The sequence below is a fragment of the Natrix helvetica genome (assembly GCF_964273705.1).
Source record: "Natrix helvetica genome assembly, chromosome: 6".
NCBI classification, from domain to species: domain Eukaryota; kingdom Metazoa; phylum Chordata; class Lepidosauria; order Squamata; family Natricidae; genus Natrix; species Natrix helvetica.
This window is the reverse complement of record NC_138553.1, coordinates 34,940,058-34,965,923: the sequence shown is the minus strand read 5'-3', so window position 1 is coordinate 34,965,923 and position 25,866 is coordinate 34,940,058. Positions and strand designations below refer to the sequence as shown.

Below are 25,866 nucleotides of genomic sequence, written 5' to 3'. Positions count from 1 at the left end.
AAAATGAGGTTTGAAAAGCCACATCTTTGAAACTGAATATAATAACATGACATAAAATTTGATATGCAACAGAAACAAACCAAAGAAAGTTATATTGGGGATCAGCCTTTATAAATTTTCTCAAGAGTCGTACTTTAAGTTTTAAGATGAAAGCTGTTATGAGCTTGGACTAGAGGACTTCTGAGGTCCCTTCCAGGCCTATGATTCTACATTTGTACCACATCTTTTTCTATATCACTTTTATAATCCAGGTTTTTTTAAACTCCAGATCCACATTGAAAGCAGTCTCAATTTCTGTTTATCCAATAAAATCTGTTGTTCTTCTATATTCCCTGCTATAATACTAAACAATCTTGAAAGTAACTTCTGAGTGCATTGTTCCCAAATATCCTTGATTTTTAAAAAGTAATCTAATAGTGTTGGTCCATTGTAATAAAGAGCCTGTCCTCCTTCAAGAGTAATCCTTTGCTCTTTTGGTTCTCTATAGTCAGTCTTCCATTCTCCTCTTATCATCTTGTTTATAGAAGGGTTTCTTACAACTGATTTCAAAGACTTCATGTATTGTTTTATATATATTTTAAGCACCCACAGGAAATATTCTTTCAAGTCCATCTAGCCAAAATAATAAGTTAGTCCCCCTTTGGCTGTTTTCCAGAAATTAAAGCTTCTCATTTTTCAAAAGTCAGAGTCTTTCTTTAAAGATTGCTTTGAAACTGCAATATGCTGTACACAACGATCTGGCTTAGATTGTTCCCTTCTTGGAAAGGGTCTAATTCCTCATCTGTATTCCATTAAAGCCTCTAAAATATGCTGACCACACTTGTCTATTTGTGGTCTTCATAAATAGAGTATGAATTAAAATACATTAGAAAGAAGTGTAGTTAGTGCTTGATTCTCTTTCTGGCTAGAGCTTGCATGAATTTAATGTACAGTACTATAAAAAACACACTAACACAAAACCAATTCCTTTGTTGTTAATGTAGGTAATATGCACTTTATTCTGAATCAATGAACACTAACTTTATGGTTTTGTGTTTTCTTTTATAAATAATTTGTGTAAGACTTATGGCTATGCACTTAACAAACCTGAATATTCCTATAACCACAGATAACTAGATAATTCAACAGTAAATCTCATCAGTTGAAAAGCAATTAAAATTTCAATTAGTTTTTCTTGTTCCAGATAGGAGACTTGGAGCAAATGCAAAGGAAGCCAGTATGCCTAAGAGTTAGTGGACTCGATGTTCTATGAAGCACCTTTGAAAGATGTTTCATACAAACTTCCAACACAGACATATTGAATATGTAATAATTTCAATAGTGTTCTGCAATCAAGTTATGAAAGAATTGTGAATTCACAAGTTGGAAAGCATAAAAATATTTTTACTATGCTAAAACTGATTTACAAGCATCATCACAAACTCTTCTGTATTCTACAACTTGCATCTCTAACCTTTCAGAAAGGCAGTTCTGAATGGGATTTTCATACATTTCATTAATGTCTCTGTGAATGAAACACTTGAAGTAGATTTGTCTTGGGTCTTAAATGATGATTCATATTTTGTGGCCTTCTACACTCTTAATTACTTAACCATTTATATTAAGAAAATATTTGAGAGTAATTTTTCAAATATTCTGTGATTTTTAAACAATATATTATTTTTTTCATTCAGTTTATTTTGACGGATACTTTCAAAATATTCTGTTTAATTTTTCCAGAGTCATCATATTCCTACTTTTTAAATGGTTTCTGCACTAAAACAGACCCTTTCCCTGTTCAGACTGTTACATATGTAAATATAGAGTGAAGCCCTTGGACAGAGGCTTCGCTCAGATCCGTCTATTAAGTAGGAATTACCATACTCAGATCATTGATCCATTTGAACAGCAGGAAAATAGAGCGATCTCAGTGGCTGGGTTGCCTTGACAGGTCTCTTTAAAAGAAATACCGATAACAGAAAGCTGTAAAAGTGTAATTGTGATTTTAATGTTTGGAAAATGTCAAATATTTTTTTTAAAAAAATAAAATAAAATAAAAGAGAGAGCTGTCGAAGAGCCACTTCACTTTGGTATACCGGTCTACTCAATAAAGAGCTGAAGTCAATGCCTCTTCATTCAACCCCAATTTAACACAGCCCTTTCCTTGTGCTTCGGAATAATTTATCCTATTAGTAACAGCTAAAATGGTATTACCCATGAAAAAAAAAGCATCAGAAGAGATTCCCAAGGTTTGCAGAGCTTTTAAAATAAAATTTACATTTTTTACATGTAGGAATTTAACTTGTTATCTTTTATCTGTTGCAGTCCTCTTTATCAAACAGTGATATCATCTTTGTGAAGTTGCATGCCCCTTGGGAAGTCCTGGGAAAATTTGCAGAACTTATGAATGTAAGAATGCCTTTCAGGTAGGTTTAATTACAATCGTGGCGAATGTAACATGAACATGAAGTTGCAATTTTGATTCAGTTTTGACTTTGACTTAATATGATATATTCTGCAATGCTGCTAGTTTCATGGGGTATTCTATCCTTTAGCCCCTTCATTACTAGAGGCCAAATCATGCCCTGCTGTTTTTTAAAGGGACTTTTTTGCAGTCAGTGAAAGCAAACAAACTTCCAAGTGCCAGTCTGTCAGAAGAACCATGTGGCATATTTAGCGGCTGAGTTCAGCTATGATGTAACTTGCATTATTAGAAACAAAGTTCACCTAAACATTCAAGAATGCAGATGGTAGAAATTAAATATGTATTGTTCATTGAAGAAGAATTGTTAAAAGGTGATGTGATAATAATCCACAATTAACAATATATCATTATAATTTTGATATATTTAACTATTTTTTATAAAATTAAATATATTACAAGAATTGTAATTGACTAAAATTGATTCCTATATTATATTGTTAGAAATGTGGTATTTCAAGATACATTAGGCATATGTTACATTAGCATAAAGCGGTTAATAGTAACATAACATAGCACATAACTTAGTTCATCTGTCACCTCTATAGGCGTGACCTAAAAGACATTTGATTAATCTAAATTTTACAAAGGATATTCTACATAAATGAAAACTAATTCTTACTATGTTTTATTTGCAAAGACATGATTTTTTAAATTTTAATTCCCTTCTGTAAACATACAATGTTGGAATTAAAACTAACGATTTCAGCGTTGACTGAATTTTCATTGTAAGTGTAAACTTTATTCTAAAAAAGTTTGGGTAATAAAGTATATATGTTTATAAATTTAATGCTGACCAAAATACTTTTATGGCTAGCATTCTGTTACCAACATTCTTTAATGAAAAGGGAAATGATCTGAAATGAGCAGACTATGCTTTGGAAACTTTAGAAAATAATATAAAGGTGGTCAATTTTCTACTGCTTTTTCTCTTGATAATTTAGTTGCTGAATGATGGTGCATATATTCATGAATATAGGCATATATAGTCCCTATGGGACACTAGGTTAGTTCTTAGTTCTACCAACTTCCCCAAATGATAAGATCTTTATGATACAACACTAGATTAGAAAAGCCAAGTAATGTGTTGAAATTGAACAGGCCAAACAAACATGAGACCTCTCTGCTCAATCTTGTCCTCCAATTGGTTTTGTTCTGTAAATTGTTTTTTTTTAATTGTTCAAATTTTATTGATTTTAAAAGTTTTACAGGGAAAAGGGATTATAGGGTTATAGAACATTTTGACAGCTACATCGTGCGGGAGGGAGAAGCCCCCCCAGGTCTCACAACTTTTACAAACAAAAATAGAAAAATGTCAACATTTACATAAGTATTAGCAGTTTAGAGTTTAACACAAAATCATCAGTATTTTTCAATCATTTGTTTTGTATCACTTCCATAAAGGTACATTGTAACAACAATTGCAATAATGTTTCAAATCACTTTTGTGATCTGAGTCTTCTAGTTGTCGCATCCTCCCCCCCCCCCCCGTCCACTGGCAGAGCCTCAGCCCCTCCCTCTTTTGTTTCTTGTGTAACATCCCCCATTTCACCTAAGAGAACACTGTGTTTTTTAGTGAAAGCCTCTGCTTCCACTACTGTGTTGATTCTAATTCTACTGCCCTCCCAGAAAATCAACATGCCTTCTGGTAATAGCCACCTAAACCAGACCCCATTATTGTATAATGTTTTTTGCTAAGAAGGAATATTTCCTTCTGTTATCTCTTACTTTCTTTGGGATCTGTTTAAGAATGGTTATTTCTTTATCCTTATATTTTAATGGTCCTCCCCTTTGAGCTCCTAGAACCTCATCTCTTGTAGTTTTTCTAAGAAATTTAACATGAACTTCCCTTGGAACATTGTGTGTTCTTGCATAGGCTGAATTAACCCTATAGATCGGGTCAATATCCCACCAAAGCTGTTGTTTATCTCTGTTAACATATTCTGCTAATATTGTGGTCATAATCTCCTTAAGATCTTCATTCTCAACTTCTGGCATGTTTTGGAACCTAAGGAAAAAAGACATCCTTTCAAATTCCATTTTTAACATCTGATTTCCAAATTCTACATTCCCCCTTTGAATTGTCTTCATCTCGTCTCTCATCCCAACCGCACCCTCCTCCAGTACACCTATCCTCTGTTCATTCCGTGTGGTTTGCTGTTTCGTCTCTCTGAGCTGTTCATTTAAGTCCTGCAGTTGTTTTTTAATTTCGTCCTGTCCCTTTAAGATGACTTGAAGCATCTGACGAATAGACAAATCCTTTGCACTCTCTTCAAAGGCTTTAGGTTGTAAAAAAGATCCCAGTTGTGACTGGTGAGCAATGGGGCTGGACGTAGAAGATGTTGGGGCCGATGAGGCCTTACCAGGCGGTAACTTCTTTGGACCCATCATGAAGCTCAGAGATAGTTATTGTTCTATACAAAGAGATGGTGTCTGTGGGAGAGCACAACCGGTAGGGATCACCAGGCAAGCAAGTCCAAAGGAGAATAAATCGTCTGATACAAAACTAGAGCAAATGGGTGGGTCAAAATATTCCAAATCCAGGGGGAAAACGTATTTAAAGAGGCTCCTGGAGATCTCTGGGGTGGAAATTAGTTGAAAGCCATAAAGTTTTCCAAGGGAGGAGTCTCATTCATAAAGACAAAGAAGAAGAAGGAAGTTGGCCATATTGGCTCAGCCAGTACAGGTGGTCAGGAAACAACAAAATCAAAGTTCCCATAGATAGTTTAGAGAAGAATCAGTTCAGCCATCCTTTCTCTTGCAGTTGAAGTCAAGAAAAAAAAAATCCCCCCCACATTATCTAAGGGAAGTGAAAATCGATTTTGAACTTTCTCTCTTCCCCATAAAAGGGAAAGATTTTCCAATTGCCGCTTTTCCAAGGGGGTGGAATTCCCCCCCCTCCAATCTGAACTCCTCCAGAGGTTGAAACAAAGTCTCAAAAAAAAAAAAAACCCTGCAGAACACTCAAAAGAGTAAAGACAGTAAAAAGACCTGGGGAGACCCCTCACCTCACCGCGCTTCAGCTGTTTTGTTCGAATTGATTGTTTCCTTCCAGGCTGCGTTCGGCAAAGCGCACGGTAGCATTCTGCGCGCTCCCTACGCTCTCCGGCTCCTGGGGCAAAGCTGGAGACCCCCCGCGGCCGCCGCCGTTCCAGGGGGTCCCAGCAAGCTGCCCCTATGGCAGGGCGCCCCTCCAAGGCACCCTGTGCTCCCCCTAGATTTCAGGGGAGCCCACCGAAGCAGCGAAAAGGCAGACGCACGCGTCCGTCACCTTCAGCTGCCGGAAGTCGTTCCTGCAAATTGTTCTCCTGCATAGGACCTACTGAAGTAGCTATCATCTCATATTATTGGAGTGAATTTCATAAATGAATTATGCAGCTTTTCCTTTCCATTGGCAATTCTGACATCCAAAAGGAAAAGACATTTCTACTTTTAATAATCAAATTCTTAGCTAAGTTAAACATGTAATGTTCTTATAGACTTCAAAATACAATAATCCTTAAGCCCTATGAAAAAAAAATCACATCACTTTTCTTAATAATACTTCCCTTAAAGCAGTGAGGTTGTTGTTGTTTTTTTGAAGCTTAAGCCCTATTGTTAATATAGTAGGACCATTTTCAATTTTATAGTTCTGTTTTTATTTTAAATTAAATCTTAATTGAGCAGGATTCCATGTCACCTCTGCAATAGAAACAGAGAAGTTCTTTCACTGTGTTCCTAAAGCAACTTTCTTCAGTCTAGCTATACAACCTAAATGTGTTGGGCTATAGCTGCCAATAAACTTACAGTATAAGAAGATGATGACTTTAATCCCAATACACCTAGAAAGAATTTGTAATGCCAGTTGTTTGGGAGCATATCCATACTGTTTCTAGCCTGTTCAGCTTTACTCTAGGTTAGTTTATGAATATTCTGGTGAACTGACATCCTTTGACATGCCAATTTATCTGGATTGCAGGCTGCCATTGGACAATTGTTATGCTGCTGAGCTCTCCTAACTGTTTGTACCAGAAAAGCAATTGCCAATCATTTTCCATGCATAAAATACTAAACTGAATGTATATATCTCCACTTCTTGTTTAGTGACCGCATTATATTCCAATGACCATGTCCTTAATTAAAATGGTTGCTAAGTGAACATGTGACAGAGAGTGGGAGAGAGACTCCAGCATGTATTGTTGTCAGATACACACATTTTAGTTGTAAATGCACACATTGTTGAAAAATGAATTTTGTTATATCATTTATTACAACCATATTTGTGATCACAATCACATGAGTAAGATAGTTGTTTAATGAGGACTGGCTGTGTATATACATGCACATGCATACACATACACATACATATGTACAGATACAATAATCAACACTGAAATAAAAAACTATTGCCACACTGTAGATTTCTAACTCCAGTAGTTTCAGAACTATTACTAGTAATGATGCAAAAGACACAACTTGGATGAGATATAGATGGTTGCTGGTTCATAACAGAAAAGTTTTTAAATGACTTTTTTCCCTGAGTGATTTTTCCACTGAACTTTATTTTTTGTTTTTAATAAATGTCTAAATGTACCAGTGCATTTTTTCATCATCTTTCTGCTATAACTCCAAAATGCATCCATTTACCCACTTGATAGGATGATCCTGTCACTGCAAGGCAGTTAATCAAAATTAAGCATTGGTCTAGAATAAATTGAAGCACAATGAGCAAACTAGACAGCAATGTTTGAGTTGAAAGAAGCAGGCAACAAAGAGCAAGAAGACATGCCCAGAGGTTGCATTGCGAAGTGATGGGGAAGTGGGGTAGGGAGAGTACAAAGCAATGTCCTTTATTCGTGCCCTCAGTATGGTTGCTGGCCATATGCTCACTGGGCAAAGTGGCAGTGTAAATAAGCCCCTACTATGTTGCTTTTTGCTCTTGATTGAGTTAAGCCCATAACATCAATTGTGTTACTTTCTCTTCAGAACAAAACAAAAAAATTACACCTAATGTTAATTTGAATTAGTAGCATTGTCCCATGAATCTCTTACATCACATTCCTAATGGAAAATGCAAAAGCCATTCTAAGTTATATAATCTCATACTTACATCACAGATATAGGAAATATAAAAAATAGTAGGGAAAACACATACTAAATGCCTCAGTATCATACTATTGTGCATGAATATAATCTTTTCAAAACTGCATCACTAGCACCAACATCACCTGATCATGTATTGCATGTATAACTGTAACAATTTTCTTTTATAATCTCATATTTAAAGCATTTTATTATCAGTATAAAAGCTTAGCATTTTATTTCAGGTTCATTGAACAAAAAATGTTTCAAGGCGCATGACTTAATTGGGAAAAAGAAAGTAATGAACATACATGCATGTATACACACATACAGAGAAAGCGAAAGGGAGAAGTTAAGGATGTTTTTGATGGTTCTAATTGTTAATCTCTTTTTAGTTTCTTCTTCACCTCTTACAGGATTCTATCTTCAATCTCCTTTCCTTCCTTGCTAGTTCATACTGTAACTGACGATGGGTTTTCTTCTCGACTGGCTTCATTTTTGCTGTTCTTCCAGGAGAAAAATCTATTACCTGCATCGACGATACAAGATCCTGAACAAGTTAGTGGGTTTTATTTTTTTATTTTTTTTATTTTGGAAATTCAGTTTAATCAAAAAGTTAAATCACAAAAAAAATCCTAAACTGTTGATGTTTCCATAAAAGCAGTAATTACAAAAATAATTTTTAATTGAGTTCTTCCAGGCATTATCACTTATTTCTCAAATATGGTGATAATATTTATATACCATTCCATTAACTTAACATAACAAGGCTATGACGGCTTCCCAGTGCTGTAAAATCCCAGTTAAAAGATGGATTCTTTATGAAGTGGGCAGGAAGGGGCTATGTTCATGCTCTTGCATGCATTGAAGTGGCTTTTTGGTGTCAAATCCAAAGTAACTGCACCAATCAAATGGAAATTCCCCTGGGTGTATTCCTTTGAAGAGAAATGGTATATGACACCATTCATGAAATTAGCATTTAAATTGTTTTTTTAGAGTAAACAGGGTCTCCAATAGAAATTAAAGCCTGGAAGAGTAAGGTGTTAATTGCTTGATGATTGGTTCATTGATTGATTGTTTGATTGATTGATTATATGCCACAAGTCGGTGTCAACTCTTACTTAACTTTTCTCCATGAAGAAAGACCCCAACATGGTCTTTCATATCTTCCAATTGTGCAATCAATACTACTGTAACTGAGTCTATCCATATTGCCACTGGTTAGTCCCTTCTTCTCTTTACTTTCTCCTCTCTCAAGATCCTTAGAACCTTCTCCAGGAAACTAGACTTGAGCATAATGTATTCGAAATAGAATAATTTGATCATGGTCATTTCTGCCTAAACAGATTGATCTGTTTCATAATTCATTTGTTTTCTTGGCTATGCATGGTATTCTCAAGTCTTCTCCAACACTAATGTTCAAAAGAGTCAACACAGGAATTTCTTGACTCACAACCACAACTGGGACAGAAATTTCCATCACTAAGCGATGTGGTGTTTAAATGAATCATCATATGACTGCACCCTATTTTATGACTTTTTGTTATGGACATTAAGCAAACACATGGTTGTTAAGCAATCATGTGGTTGTTATGCAAATCTATCTTCCCTCATTAATTTTGCTTGTTGGAACCCAGTTGAAAAAATCACAAATAGTGACCACATGATCCCAGGAAACTGTAGTTATTATAAATACATGCTGATTGCCATGTACCAAAATTGTAATCACATGATCGCGGGGACTCCATCATAAGTGCAAGGACTGATCTTAAGTCAATTTTCACTGGCATCATAACTTCGAGCAGTTGCTAAGTAAATGATCATAAGGTGAGGACTATCTGTATTTTTTGTATCCTGCTTTTTCAAAATCCAACTTTCACTTCAATGGCTTGTCACAGGGAATACAGTTGCTTGTGCTGCTCACATCTTTGTAGGTAGAGAGTAAGTTTAGGAGTTACTAACCTTTTCTTCTACCTGGTTCCTAAGATAAAATGAAGCTTTTCACTTTTAGCAAAATAATTTCCATCGTGCATCTTTATTTTGTTATTTTGCTCCTTCTCTAAGGAACCAAAGTTTTATGATTGAAAGCATAATAGATAAAAGCAGTATAAAATTTTGAAAGAAACAAATGATTTGTTAAAGAATTTTACCTCAGAGAGTCACTGAATATATCATCAGCCCAAACAAGACACAGACTTATTTGTAAAATAAATTATGATGAAAGTAAATATATTTCACAGAGTATTCTCCAAATAATAATATGAAATATCCTATAAAACAATGATAAATTAAAAAAAGGATAGGACATTTCAGCTAGGAATAGATATTCAGACAACCACAAATATGTTCTAGATTTTTTGGGGTTTTATTCACCTTTCACCAGATCATATGCCACTTATATTAATGCCACTACTTTTCAGTACAGTGTAACAAGAAAACAAAATTTAACATTAGCTATTTATTTATTTTCTATAGTCATCCTTCTCAACCCGGTGACTCTGGGTGGTTTTAGTTCTAAAACAATAAAACATTTAAAACCAATAAAAACAATCCAAAGCTAAATATATATAACTGAGAGAATTAATAAATTAATAGTAAAGCCAAGAAATGGCCCCCTTTACAAATTCAGAGCGCCAGACCTGGTTACACAGCCAAATTTTTAAGGCCTTGCAGAAGGCCAACAGGACTGGGGCCATTCTAATCTCCAAAGGGAGAATATTTGACTGAGCAGGATCTGCAAAAGAAAAGGCCCGTCTTCTGAGCCCTCTCAGCCCACACTCTGGGTGGATCTTCGGGACCACATTGAATGGGTAGAGACTCTTGGAAAAAGATGGTCCTTCATGTAAACCGATCCCAAGCCATGTAGTCATGTTGCCTGTGTATGCTATTTGTACAGTCGCAATCTTGATTGAATAATACAATATATAGGGACTGATTACTCTCCTGGTAGCTCTTTTGCTTTTATTAAAAAGCAAATTCAGATTGGGAATGGAACACCAGAGTGCATGATATCTTCTAACAGTTGATACACAAAACTCAGCACTTGGTGTCTATATTGATACATCCAGGAAGTTTTCTTGGAATTGACTTGGGATTGTTTTCTTTCACATTTCCCTTCCTAGACTAGTCTATTATTCTCAATTCCTTATCCAAATAATTACCAGACATTATCCTGATTAGCTTTTCATAATCACCTAGCTGGACCAAAACAAGTACTTTTGAAACTAAGATAGCAGTTCCTTTCAAAAAGCTATCTTTGTGACACATGAGTGGGAAGAAAATGGCAGCGAAATCATTTCCCTAAAGTTCTGCTGCCAGAGCCTTTCATAATGATTCTAGGAAGTGTTTAGTGTATTTTATGCAGTTTTTCAGATGAGATTACATTTTTAATTAAAGAGTTAAACCTTTTGAAAATAAAATTGCTAATAAATGGTCCATATTGAAATTTTGTGCTAAAAATTAGTGGATAAAGCATCCTGAGATTATTGTCATGGTGTCTTTTCTTATTTGCTACAATTTTTAAAGCTCTTACTAGCTTTTTAAACCGAGACACGTAAAAGGAAGAGAAATCTAAATGCTTCATTCCTTTGCTTTTCCTTCTCAAAGTCTTTGTCAAAGCAAAGAGGTGATTCTAAGAGATGTATCTGAAGAATCCACCATGCTACCTCTTGTGAAACAAGCTAGATTGACAGTTATTTTATATAGAGATTTTATACACACACAGGTATAGTCTGTTTAGTCGTGGCAGAGTTAATTGCCCAGGGTTAATTGTAATTAATGTCTGGAAAATTATTGCATTTAATATCCCTTGCATCCATAAAACGTTTATGTATAGAAAGTGCTTATTTCCACTTAAATGTATTGGTATTGTTAAGTTTGCCTTCCCTTTCATCTCCTGCAGAATTGAGAAGCAATTAAGCAGGTTTCGAGGATGGGTACCTAGAAAGCCAATGAGTTTGGACAAGGAAAGATTGCCAGATTTGGAAGAAAATGACTGCTACACGGCTCCATTCAGTCAACAAAGAATTCATCAGTGAGTTTTATTTTAAAAGGCAAATGTGAAAGGTTAAATATTTATATTTAAATGAAAAATGGGATATAATGCTTGATAATTTTTCAAATGCTGAATTCTGGATCCTCCTTAACATATGCTTAAAAAGTCCACTTATCCTTTACCAACTAAGTATTTGCTGGGTACATAATACCTAAATAAAAGCACTGGGCTAGCAATGTATTTAGTTCTGTTTGATTCATTACACTTTGATTCAACTTCTTCATATAAAATATACCCTGTGCAGCATATAACATTAATACATCAATTATGAAGTAAAGTCCAAAATATTAAAATAAAAAGTTGAGATAGCTGATCTACTTAAATGCTTATAATCTTCTGCATATAGTTGATAATTCTTTTTTTTTTTTTAGAATAGAATTCGTTATTGGCCAAGTGTGATTGGACACACAAGGATTTGTCTTTGGTGCATATGTTCTCAGTGTACATAAAAGGAAAAAGAAAAGAAAAAAAGACATTCATCAAGAATCATAAGATACAACACTTAGTGATAGTCATAGGTTACTAATAAACAATCAAACAATCATACTAGGAAACAAACAAACAAAACCAAAACCAAACAAACAAAATTGTAAAAAATATAAGCAACATGGTTATAGTCATAAGTGGGAAGAGATAGGTAATAGGAAGGGTGAAAAGCAGTGACGTGCAGTCAGGGGAGGCAGGGGAGGCACAGCCTCACCACTGTTGTCATGAAAAGAAAGAAAATGTAAAAGGAAAAAGACAAGAACTGAGGTCAGGCTGAGCTAGTTGCTGCCTCACCGTGGTTGACTCTGCTTAACTGTTTAAAAAAAGCCTCTAAAAAAAGTGCCCTCTACTATGAGGCAGGAGAACTGCATGCCTTATCTAGTCTGACTTTAGGCGTTTTATGATCACTCGAGCAGAGTTAAGCAAGGGTTAAAAGCCTAAAAATTCCTGACATAGGTGAGGCACACAGTTCTCCTGCCTCATAGTAGCTCTGAAATAGCTGGAAAAGGTACGTGTGGGTCGGAGGCAGGGGGAGGAATTCAAACTTCATCCTCCTGGTGCGGGACTGTGTGTGTGTGTGTGTGTTTGTTTGTTTGAGAGAGAGAGAGTGAGAGAGAGGGAAGGGGGTAGGAGAGATAGACCAATCCAACTTCTGTGTGTGTGTGTGTGTATGTGTGCTTGAGAGGGAAAGAGGGAGGAAAGAGGGGAAGGGAGAAGAAAAAGAAAAAAAGGAAACTTCTTTCACAAAGGAGAAAAACAAATGCTATCGCTTTAAATCAGAACTGAGCATGCCTGGCTGTGGAATTCTGGGAGTTGAAGTCCACAAGTCTAAAAAAATTTGAAACCCACTACTGTGTCAGTGCCTCACCAGCCATAAACCTCACCGCACATCACTGGTGAAAAGAATAATAGTAATAGTCTTAGTAAATAGTTTGACAGTATTGTGGGAATTAGTTGTTTAGCAGAGTGATGGCACTCGGGGGGGGTGGTGGATACAAATTATATTTTACAATATATTTTGTAATATATTTTACAAAGCATCTTATATAACAATTTAACAGCAATAACAAATGCATTTACAGATTTCCATTACATCTATCAAAGGAACAAATATCTTTCTGACATAAAGAGGTCCTTAACTTGATCAAGATATATATCTTATTCTATTTGATATAAATGTTTACTTTTCTATCACCTCTAAAAATAAAAAGTTGGAGAATTAGTGTATTACAGTGGTTGGGATTTTAGTCTAGGCCTAAAGAGATCAAGGATCAAGTTCATCAGAAATTTACATTTGCCCAGAGATGGCATCATTATTATTTTACCAATATTTAGGGTGTACATAAACGGAAAATGAAAAAAAATAGTGCTTGAATTAATTGTAGCGAATAAATATTATTTGAAAGAAAATAGATGTTTTAATATGAAAATAAATTTTGAATTATCTTATCTTTGGAAATTTCATGTTGAATTCTATACTAACTAGTACCACCACAATAGGAAAAGAAAATTAGTTAAGCACCTTTCTGGTCCATATAGTACATGAGTGATATTTTTAAAACTGGCTATTTTTATTTGATATAATGCCATATATCTTAGTGTTCTGAAAGAATTATAGCAAAGTAAAGCAAGCTCAGTCTATCTTTGAATGTCTTGCAGTAGATAAAAATGTGTTGCCTAAATCTTCTTACAGGAAATCAGTATATTTGACCCAAATCTATGGTTTGTAAACTAGAACATTTCCAATCTAGGTAAATCAAAATTAATTAATTAACTGATTTACTGCCAGCTGCACTCAAATTTATTCTTTATATGACCGTGTGCTGCACATCTATACTGCTTTTTATGTCACATTGAGAGCACTTTCAGATATCTAAACAACCATTATCTTAGTCTACCATATAACAAATGAAAATATAGTATTTTTAGTATTCAATATTTTTAAAAAGGAATGTGTCCAAAAAGTGAATAAAATGACATTTTGTAATCCCAAGTTACATTATTCACTTGGCCTCCCATAATTAACTTGTCTTATGCTAGGCATTTCAGTTGTTTCCATGTCTTGCAGGTACCTTTGGTTATATACTAACTGGTGTGAGGGTTCAACGACTCTGAAATGTTTCTAACCCAAGCATTTTGATTTGAAGGCAAAAGGGTATTTCAGTATGTGTAGGATACAATTTCTTAAAGCAGCTGCAGCTTTTCCTGTGTTTTGGAACACCTTTTTGCCTTTGTATTCTAAGCACAGCCTTAATGTTGACTTGTCATATCTGGTAAGGAACACATACTTTTTCATTCAAGTTTGGTATTGATTTAAGATTCAGTGGCCAATTTGGTTACCATAGAATTGGTAAGGGAACTCATTGTTTGTGTCACAATATAAATTGTGTTATGATCCTTTCATTTTACAAGGAATATCACTGAAGTTGATTTACCTCTTTGTGACTATATATCCTACAAGCTCTAATAAGCAATAGCTTTTATTTACAATATTTTTAAAAATAGTGCAGTTGATTAGAACTTTTATTAGAAAATTCATTTATTTATATTTTTTATATTTTAGTGTTAGTATCTCAGACATATTAGTGAGACCTTTTCAGTTGTCAGAAACAATAACTGCATTTTCTTGCTTGTATTTTCAAAACAGCTTTATCATTCACAATAAGGACACATTTTTTAACAATGCTATAAGAAGTAGAATTGTTCATCATGTTTTACAAAGAGTGAAATATGAAGAAGGAAAAAATAAAATTGGTAAGCATGGGATTTCTGCAAATCTTACTCCCTTTCAACCTTTCCTATTACATAGAGTAGTGTTAAGAGAAGCTGCAATACAGATAGTCCTCAGCTTACAACAGTTCATTTATTGACCTTCAAAGTTACAACAGCACTGAAAAAAGTGACTTATGACTGTTTTTCACATTTGCAACCTTTAAAGCATCTCCATCAGTGGTGGGTTTCTGCCGGTCCTCACCGGTCCCTGCGAACCGGTTGGTGACTGGACCCGGAAGTAACTTCTGGGCCCTGGGAACCAGCACCGGCCCTGTCGCTCGCTCCCCCCACCCCTCCAGTCGCTGCTCGCTTGCTCCCCCCCACCTGTTCCCAGACTTGCCTAAGATGCCTGGCCACCAGCAAGTATGGGCGTGGGGGTGGGGATGGCGGCAGGAGATTATGCAGTGTGGCTGGCATCTTTGGCAAGTTTGGGGACCTCGCAAGGTCTTTGCAAGATCCCCGGACTTGCCCAGCAAAGCACGGGGCGGCGTGGCGGCAGTAGCTTGCATGGCATGGCCTGGCCGCCAGCAAAGCACCTCCCCAGACTTGCCCAGCTAAGCATGGGGCGGCACGGCGTCCCCTTGCTTTGACAGCTGCCTTGTTTCCAATTGGGGTGGGGAAGAAATCCATCTTTTCTGTCCGGAATGCTTGGCTTGCTCCCCCCGCCCGACACGATCTTCTTTCATTCTCCCTCTGCCTCATTTGCTCGTTCGGGCAGCAGAGAACGAAAGGAGATCGCATAACCGAGGACAAAGGAGCCGGCAGCCTCCTTTATTCAAACATTCAGGGGGGGGGGGGGCTTTCTCACACACCTTCTTTCTCTGAAACCGGGCCGGATTCAGCAAGCACCAGGCAGCGTGTGCCTTGGGCTTCTGCAGCAGCCGAAGAACAGGAGGCGAGGATTTGGCTGCTGCACAAGCCCACGGGCACACGCTGCCCTCTTCTCTCTGATAGCCGCCTGGTTAAAAAGGAGGAGGCAGCTCCGCTGGTCTGGAGCCCATCTGGGAAGACGAGGAACGCGAGGGGATCCCTTCCCCCGCGGATGGGCTCCGGACCAGCGGAGCCTCCTCCTCCTTTTTAACCAGGCGGCTATCAGAGAAGAGGGCAGCGCATGTCCATGGGCAAGAAGCACAAAGGAGGAGCAGAACGGCCTTAATCACGTCGAGCTGCCCAGTCAAAAAAAAAATCCCTTTTGTAGAAAAAAAAAAGGAAAAAAAATTACAGAGACAGACTGAAGGAGGGAATTCCTCAGTCAGGGCACCCTTTGCTCCACCACAGCAGCCTTTTCAAGCAGGATCAGACTAGTTTGAAAGCCTTGCGTTCTACTTCAGCGGGGAAATTCCCTGCCGCCCAGGCTCCATCCCGCAGAAAAAATCCCCTTCGCCGAAGCTCGATAGGCGAACGCTGCCTCCTCCTGCCAGAATCGCCAGAGAGAACTTTGTAACTAATTGAGGAACCGCAAACAGCGGACTTGAGCATTTGCACGCATTCAGCCAAGGTCCTGCTGAGCCCCGCTACTTTGGACCACCTGATGGATTTTACGATGGACATGCACACCTGGGAGGTGTTGAAGAAGGACAGGCAGCTCAGCCCGATGACAGGCACGACAGTGGCTTACAGACAGAGAGAGGGGGGGGGAGAGGCAGAGACAGACAGACAGACAGAGAGATACACACACACAGAGTGAGAAACACACACACACACAGAGGGAGGAGATACAGAGAGAGAGACAGAGAGACAGACACACAGAGAGAATGACAGAGAGAGACACAGAGGGGGGAGGGAGATAGAGGCACAGAGCCACACAGAGAGTGAGAGACAAACAGATAGAGAGAGAGACAGAGAGAAACAGAAAGAGAGAGAAAGAGAAAGAAAAAAGAAAGTAAAAGAAAGTGGGAGAGGGAGATGAAAGAAAGATAGATAGATAAAGGAAGAGAGACAAAAGGAAGGAAGGAAAGAGAAAAAAAAGAAAGAAAGAAAGAAAGAAAGAAAGAAAGAAAGAAAGAAAGAAAAGACAACTTATGACCACAATTGAGTCCAAAATTTTGGTTACTAAGCAAAAGTGTTGTTTAAGTGAGTTTCAGCACATTTTTCAAATTGGCCACGCCCACCTAGTCACATGACCGCTGAGCCACTCCCACAAAACAGGCCACAACTACAGAATAGGTTCTAAAAAAATTTGAAACCCACCACTGATCTCCATGATCATGTTATCAAAATTCAGATGCTTGGCAACTGGTTCATATTTATTACCATTGCTATGTCCCAAGGTCATGTGATCCCATTTTGCGACCTTCTGACAAGCAAAGTCAATGGGGAAGCCAGATTCATTTAACAACTGGGTTACTAATTAATCAACTGCAGTGATTCACTTAACAACAGTGGCCAGAACAGTCATAAAATCAGGCAAAACTCACTTATCAAATGTCTTACATAACAGAAATTTTGGGCTCAATTATGGTTGTAAGTTGAGGACTATTGAGACTAGTATATTTCTTGATAAAATTATTAGCTATCAAAATCGTTCCTTTTGGTACCTTTTAATTCAATAATAATTTCAGGAAAAAATACTAAAACGTGTGTGCCTTTTCTAAGTTGTATCTTCTCATGCTTACACCTACTGCCCACTCTTTGAATACACAGTCATATTAGATTGATTGATTGATTCAATTTAAGCACATCTGACTCTAGATTAGTGCTGGATGCAATATATTATATTCATTCCAGCTTTTTCTGTTATATGTTAAATATTTCTATTTCTAGGTCTCAATCGGTTGCTTACTAATGGTTCCTATGAAGCTGCATTTTCTCTTCATGAGGTATTCCTTCTTTTTACTTTTTTAAATCCAATTACTTCCCACCATTATTGTTGGCCCATTAATTCTGATTTTCACTATATTAAGGGTAGAAACCATTTAGGTCATCTCATTTGGCAAATGAAACAAAATGCAATTTCAGATTCTTTTTTAGAAAGGTATGCCTTTGAAGTCACAACAAATAATAACCAAAACAAGGCAAAGAGTAATTTAAAGGTTTGATGTATAAATTCATATTTAAGAAAATGTGTTGAAAATGATGTTCATAAAAGGTGATCTTCAGCTTTTTAAATCAACAATGAATGATGGACTGAAAGGATACAAATTCAGGACCATCTCTGGAAATTTCAGGGGAATGGCGTTCCATCCAAATAACAGAATAACAGAGTTGGAAGGGATCCTGGAGTTCTTCTAGTTCAAACCCTGCTTAGGCAGGAAACCCTATATCATTTCAGACAAATGGTTGTCCAATTTCTTCTTAAAAACGTCCAGTGTTGGAGCATTCACAACCTCGGGAAGCAAATTGTTTCACATGTTCCTTGTGTTCCCACAGGAATGAGAACCTTTATAATCAAATCATGAATTTACCAATATATATTCTTCAAGTGCTTTTTTTCTGGATGAAATTAAAGACATGAATAGGTTATTATGCTGCTTGCCTAGCTGACATTACAGAAGAAATAAATCCAGCAAGTACAAGATTTATAATCAATAACAACAATTAACAACTCAATATACAATAATTCCCAGGGCTTCCCCATTTTTGTCTAGGATAGGTATAACATTGCACATGCAAGACAGCTGTTCAGTGTGAACCCAGCTTAATTTTGTATATAGGTAGTCCTCAACTTACATAGTTCATTTTGTGATGGTTCAAAATTACAATAGTACTGAAGAAAACGACATGACCATTTTTCACACTTATGACAATTGCAGTATCCCCATGTCACATGATCAAAATTCAGAAGCTTATCAACTGAATCATATTTATTATGGTTGCAGTGTACCAGGATCATGTGATCACCTTTTGTGATTTTCTGACAAGTAAATCAATGACAAAGCCAGGTGCACTTAACAACTACGTTAATAACTTAACAACTGTGGCAAGAAATGTCATAAAATGGGGCAAAATTCACTTAACAAATGTCTCACTTAGCAACATAAATTTTGGGTTCAATTGTGGTCATAAGACAAAGACTTACCTGTAATTATTGGGCAAAATTACATATTTTAAGAGAAATTGAAGTTTGGAAAACGGTTTCTACATATACGTAATAACTAGTATTTTCTCTTTTTGATTAACTTTATAACATGCATAGCTTTACTACAAAATATCAAATTCAGTATTTCATTATGAACACTGCACTTATTTTTAAGTTAAGATCTGGAACTAAAAAGACCTCCATTCTTACAAAGCAAACTTCAAAAGTTATGAATGTGTCTTTGAAATATGGGGTCTTTTGTGTTCAGTAAGGTTTATTCTCAGAAAATTGTATACAGATGTATAGCTTCATTCTTAAGTTTCTGAGATGGCATAGACCACAAGCTAATCATAATTTCAATGATGACAGATAATTTTAGTGATAAAATGTTAAATCTATATTTATGAATTTAATACTCTAAAATATTATTCATATATATTTATAAATATCTATTAATGAATTCTTCTTTATTTACTTGTATTTTAGGGTAGTTACAAAAGTAAAAATTCCATAAGAAGTCATGGGGCAGAAAACCACAGGCATCTACTTTATGAATGCTGGGCCTCATGGAGAGCTTGGTATAAATACCAACCTTTGGATCTTATACGGTAACTTTTTTAAAAAAATCCATTTGTATTGGGAATGCATAGGTAACCTCAAATACTGAGATATATTTTGATGTTTTATTTATGGCGATTCACAATATGCATTTGAAATTCTCAAGAACTCTTGTGAGTGCCAGGAGACTAACCTGCCCTGTTACCTTTTCACTGACAAACTGAAAACTATGTCTTACTGCTGCTTTCTTTGGGAATGAAACAAGTGTTATATCTGCATATTAACATCATATCAAAATGGTATAATATGTCATTACACATTTTTCTGATTTATCAAAGTGATAGTTAACATGGTAAACCATTTAGGAAGGTCTCCTCTGACAGATGTTGTTCTTATGAAAACTGTTACCCTAAGAGAGGAATATGACAAAGGATTCCTGAAAGCCATTAGCACCTACTATATTAGTAGAATGAAGAATTTCAAACAGGTTAAAGGGGTTTTACAGCAGAAGCACAGGAACTGATGCATGTTCAATTAAATATACAGAAAGTATATTTATATGGAGTGGAGATCTTTCTCTAGCCTTTGGGGGGAATTTTACTTGTTTCCCTTTGTATATTTATTTGTTAACTGGTTAAATGATCGTTCTACTGTTAAATAATTCTACCAGGGCTAACCAAGTGAAAAAACAGCCCAAGGATACTTTGTGTCCATTCCATCCAGCTCTGCAGAGGCTTATTTGGGGATTCGCGAGGTTTCTACATCTAGGATCTAGTTACTGTATTTTTAGAGTATAAGACGCACTGGAGTCTAAGTTGCACCTTAATTTTGGGGGAGCAAAATAGGGGGGGAAAATCTGCCTACCAGATATTCATCTGGCTAGCATCCTCAGTCTGGTCAGCTTCAGCACATAGGTTTGCTGGTTTTGAGCACACACACCAGAGGTGGGTTCCTCCCGATATGGTATGATACGGTACACCAGAAGAGGTAGTGGAAGTCTGGCGTACCAGACAGGACTGATAATGGCCTAGCCACGCCCCAATACCAGCAAAAGAAAGAAACAGCCAAAGAAGGAAGAGGCCTCGACTGTTGGGAAGAAGTGCCTTGCTTGCTGTGGGGAGAAATCAGGGAGGGAGGATAAAGCCGAGCTTCTGCTACGGATGGTCTTTTCCTCCCTCTCTCCCCCTGATTTCTCACCACAGCAAGCAAGGCGGCTGTCAAAGAGAACGAAGTGCGGACGCTTCTTCCAACAGCCGAGGAAGGAAGAGGAGTGGAGCCTTGGCTGTTGGAAGAAGTGCCCATGCTTCATTCTGTTTGACAGCCGCCTTGCTTGCCGTGGGGAGAAATCAGGGTAAGAGAGGGAGGATAAAGCCGAGCTTCTCCTAGGGATGGCCTTCTCTTCCGTCTCTCCACCTGATTTCTCCCCAGCAGCGGCTCTCAGAGGAAGGAAGCAGGGATTATGGCCAGCACTCGCTTCCCTTACCACTCGCCACTGCAGCCCCAGCGGCCCACCAGTTGCAGCCTCACCTGCCCTGCTTAGCTGGGGGTAAGGGAGACAGCAGAGGTGAACGGTAAGGGAAGCGAGCACTGGCCAGCATTCCTGTCTCCTTTCTCTGAGAGCCGCAACAGCGGGGGAAATCAAGCCTCCTTTGCCAGCCTCCCAACTGATCCAGCCCCCCTTACACGTGTGCCTTGTACCGCGGCAAGCACGGGGTGTGTGTGTGACACACGTGCCTTTCGTGGCATGCCCAACACCTTCGGACACCCGCCAGGTCACCCGCCAAGCAGCAGAGAAATCGGGCTTCGGCAAAAGGAAAAAAAGCTGTTTGAAATTAGTCCTCTCTGCCGCTCTGCTAAAAAGGCAGGAACTGCGGCCAGGAGATAACAGGATGACTAATCATATTCGGTTAACCCTCAGAGCGAGAAGAGGCTGAATTGGGGGCTTGTGAGTTTATTTATTTATTTATTTATTAATCCGATTTATATGCCGCACCCTCTCCACCAAGGGACTCAGGGCGGCGTACAATTCATTACACAACAAATAAATAACAAGGAGGAGATATACAAAAGCATAGTACAATACATAATAAATAAATAATCAATTAGTTAAGAACAGCATAATGCAATTAAAAACAATTAAAATGCCCAAAGTCAAAACTTAATTTAAAATTTTATCCAGAGGGATTAGAGAATAGCTATAATTTAATTTAATTTAGGCCAGGCCGGCTAGTTGGAACAGGTGGGTCTTGAGTTTCGTGCGGAAGGAGCGGAGATCGGTTTCTGTCCTAATGTCAGGGGGAAGGTCATTCCAGAGGGCTGGGCCCATCACAGAGAAGGCCCTACCCCTCGGCGCCGCCCTCTGGCATTGCTTGGTGGACGGCACCCGGAGAAGTCCCTCTCTGTGAGAGCGAGTTGATTTGTAGGACACAGATGGCCGTGATCATAGGATTTGTTGGGTGTCGGTTTTAGTTCATAAAATATATCTACGAATATAACTGGAAGGGATGTGTGTGAGAGAGGTGGAGGGAGAGAGACAGACAGACAGACAGACAGACAGACAGACAGACAGAGTAAGAGAAAGAAAGAGAAAGGAAGGAAGGGAGAGAGAGAAAAAGAGAGAGAGAGAGAGACAAAGATAGAAAGAGAAAGAAAGACGAAAGAAGGAAGGAAGGAAGGAAGGAAGGAAGGAAGGAAGGAAGGAAGAAAACTTATCATCACAATTGAGCCCAAAATTTTGGTTGCTAAGCAAGAATGTTGTTAAGTGAGTTTCACCACGTTTTACATTGGCCACGCCCACCTGGTCACATGACCACCAAGCCATGCCCACAAAATTGGCCACACCCATAGAATAGGTAGTAAAAAAATTTGAAACCCACCCCTGGTGCACACACGCTTTTTTCCCCTGTTCAGGATAAAAAATGCTTTTAAAGCACAGCTGATCGTCGGAGAAAGAAGCAATGAGAAAAGCAGGCAAAGCACAGAAGATCGTTTCACTTGTTAGCGCCTCATTAGGGCTGAAAAACAGCTTCTAAAGCACAGTTGATCATCGGATGGAGCAGCAATGAGAAAAGCAGGCAAAACATGGAAGATCGCTTCACTTGTTAGCGCCTCATTAGAGCTGAAAAAAAGCTTCAAAAAAGCTACATTTGGAGTATAAGACACACCCAGATTTTCAGCCTCTTAGGGAGGAAAAAGTGTGTCTTATATTCCGACAAATACAGTAAATTTCTGAAATCACATGCCATAAAATGGCAAATTCTGACAATGGCAAGTAGTGGGATGCAATAACACTATAAAATCAGTCTGGAACAATATTGAGATTGAAAGGGGCTTCTGTACCCATAGAAATCTTATCTTATATAACAAATTTTGCTACGTAAATTAGTTCTAAAGATCCTGGGTGAAAAACTGAGAAGCAGTGTTGCCAAAACTTTCATGAAAATTGAAATTATCTCATGAAACGAATTGTTCTTTGTTTTTAATACTGTTTTTTTAAATAATTTTTTTTATTTTCAAAACAAACACAACACATGCTTCTTTACATACTGTAGAAAGTGTATCAGTTGGTTACAAAAAGGCTTACGTGCATCTCTTCCACAGTCAACAAACATAATTCATATTAACTCAAGTATTTTAACTCAGATATTTATACATGTTACCATCATCATACCTCCATTTTCATTTGACTATAATTATTTAAACGTCCTTCATCATAAAATATACCAAGATTTAATACATAAACACATACTGGCATTTCATTTACTATTTCTAAAATCCTCCAATAACACTGAATCCTTATGTCCTATTCTAGCTAGACATCCATAATATTTAATAACAAAGTTTTCTAATCCTTCTTTCCAAATCACTGTTTACAATTTACATCCAATTTCCTTATGTTATACCCATACCTGTATATACATTGTTATCATTATCCCTCCTTTATTTAACTTTATCCTGTATCATAACATTTTGCCCCTAATAATCAAGACTTAACTGTATCTAACTTAGTTCTTTTTTATTAACCTTTATATATAATCCAAAAGGATTTCTAATCTTCCTTTCATGGGTACCATTCAATATTCATATCCCATTATTACTTATCATAACACTACACATTGTATACATTATTATCATTATCAATTATTTATTTAACTATATCTATTGTCACTAAATTTCACTAAGTTTAACTAGTTTTAAATTATACTCTTCCATCTATCAACCTGTATCTTTCCAGTAGCAAAAGTCTCTTATCCTCTGCCATTTGTGGCGTCAGTCCTCTAATCATCTCCTTAATCAACTTTGTATGGATTCCTCTTAGCAACTCCTTGCTTATAAAATCTCTCATATAATTTCAATGCCCTTCTTTTGTTTCCTTAATCAGCTTATCTTTGTCAGTAGTGTTATCAATGATATTGCTTATAAAATTTCTCTCTTTAAATCCATAAATACTTTTGTTTTTTCTTCTTCTGTATTTTGCCATCTTGGATAGATTTCCCCTCCATTTAATTCCTCTTTCAGTATTCCACTCTTTCCATTTTAAGAGACAAACCAATCACCATAAATATCAGCAGTTTTAATTTCTTTATATTCATTTTCCTCTTCGATTTTTAGGATTTTAACCGCCACTTTTTCCATTTGATGAACATCTTCAACTTCTTCATCATATTTTGCTGTTAGATGCACTAAGTCTTCCAACTTCTTCTCTATCCTCTCATGTGTGTTTGATAATTTCTGTATTTCTGAGAATATCTTTTGCAGACTTAAAACTTCTTTCTGCTGTTGAAATTGTGCCATTATCTCCAGCTAACAAACACTGCTGCTCTAGCTTAGAAGGTTTTAACAAGATTAAGCATAGATTCACAATAACGTTTTATTTTCACCTTTCTCTGGTTAAAGATGTCAAAGGGACATCGGTATGCTTTTCTTCTTATCACTCTCTATAACCAAGCAGTGAGACCTTGAAGTGCCAAGCTAGGATAATCAGTGAGAAAAATAAGTGTTTCGTTTCCAATACACAAATCTCCAGCCTCCGGGTAGCAGTGTTATTGTTGCAATGTTGCAATTTTCTTTGTTTCTTTTTGTATCTTTTTTGTATTTCAAGTTTTAAAAATGTCCGATTCTTGAATGAGTTAGAAGAACACCCACAGTAATGAAAGAGGAGAATTTTAGTCCATAGGTTACAAAGAATAGTAAAAGAAAAAAAAGAGAAGAAGAAAACAATCCATTTGTTTTAAAAGGCTTGCATAAATTCCATCCATGAAGATAGCATTTAAAAAGTAAGATAACCCACTGTCCAAAACCATTCCAAATTTAATTCCACTGCTTATTTCTTCTGTTCTCCAATTTAAATTAATTTTAAGTTTTTTATAGGCAGTCTCTCTTAAAACAGTAAAAATTCCTCACAAGCTTGAAACACTTTCTCTTTCCGTATCCTTCCGTTTTGGAGCCGCCCCGACTTCATCAGCCTAATGGCTGGATTTTTTGTCACCGGCTTGAAGAACGTCTCTTGGATCGATCAGGGACTTTGCGATATCCCTGAGATCAACAAGACATATTCTTCCTGTTCACCGTCTCTGCGGGGCGGTTTAGGTCAGTTTGGACCACCCAGCGGCAAAAGTATCGACAGCGATCTCAGAGCATTAAGATCGCACGTCGTCTCGTCGTGACATTGGCTCCTCCTTCTGTTTTTAATACTGTTGAGCATAGAGTGGCAAAACTCAATCTGTCAAAATTAATAGCAAACATCTCTAACAAGTTAAATGAATGAAGATGCAGGACTATTGGTCTAATTGTGTATAAGGAGTAATCTGACTAGTGATAATCAGTTTTGGAAATAAGTGATAATATGAAATTCAGTATTGCTTATCTGTACTGATATATGCATCTGCATCAATACAATATTTTTTTAAAAAAAATAAGGGTGAAAAGATGTGGACTTGTGATCTTATTCATATATGGGAAGTCCATAATTTCTAGATCATTTTATATTAAGAACCACTAATAAATTCTACTTTATGTTAATAAAATTGTTTCTTTTTGTATTTTTGAACAGACGGTATTTTGGTGAAAAAATTGGTTTATATTTTGCCTGGTTAGGCTGGTATACAGGAATGCTCTTTCCAGCTGCCTTCATTGGACTGTTTGTCTTTTTATATGGAGTAGCCACACTGAACTACTGCCAAGTCAGGTGAACTCAACATGCTTATTTCTAAAATAGTTACATTGATGTCTAATTTTTCTTTTGACACAGAAGATGGTAGAGAATATGCTTATGAGTAGTCTGGAGGGTGGTAGCATTGCTAAAGGTCTTGACATTCTGAGATACATTTATTTTTCTCTTTATATGATTTCTTTTTATAACCTGTATTTACCTCACTTCCCCTTTCTAACCTATTATATATTGCTGTTATGCTCCCGCGATATAGAAATTTCCCTTTTTTGTTCTTGCTATACAAA

At 37.0% G+C, this 25,866-nt stretch overlaps 1 protein-coding gene across 1 annotated transcript in view; it reads left to right on the top strand.

Annotated features, from left to right (window-relative positions):
- The window catches only part of ANO4 (anoctamin 4), a gene marked incomplete at its 5' end in the record, with an annotated part of 98,332 nt that overhangs the window by 38,521 nt on the left and 33,945 nt on the right, over positions 1-25,866 (top strand). The window contains 7 exons of the mRNA XM_081958708.1: positions 2,305-2,405; positions 8,036-8,080; positions 11,424-11,555; positions 14,710-14,816; positions 17,598-17,653; positions 19,339-19,460; positions 25,463-25,597. Of these exons, the coding sequence (XP_081814834.1) occupies positions 2,305-2,405; positions 8,036-8,080; positions 11,424-11,555; positions 14,710-14,816; positions 17,598-17,653; positions 19,339-19,460; positions 25,463-25,597 (698 nt within the window). The remainder of the gene's footprint in view (positions 1-2,304; positions 2,406-8,035; positions 8,081-11,423; positions 11,556-14,709; positions 14,817-17,597; positions 17,654-19,338; positions 19,461-25,462; positions 25,598-25,866) is intronic.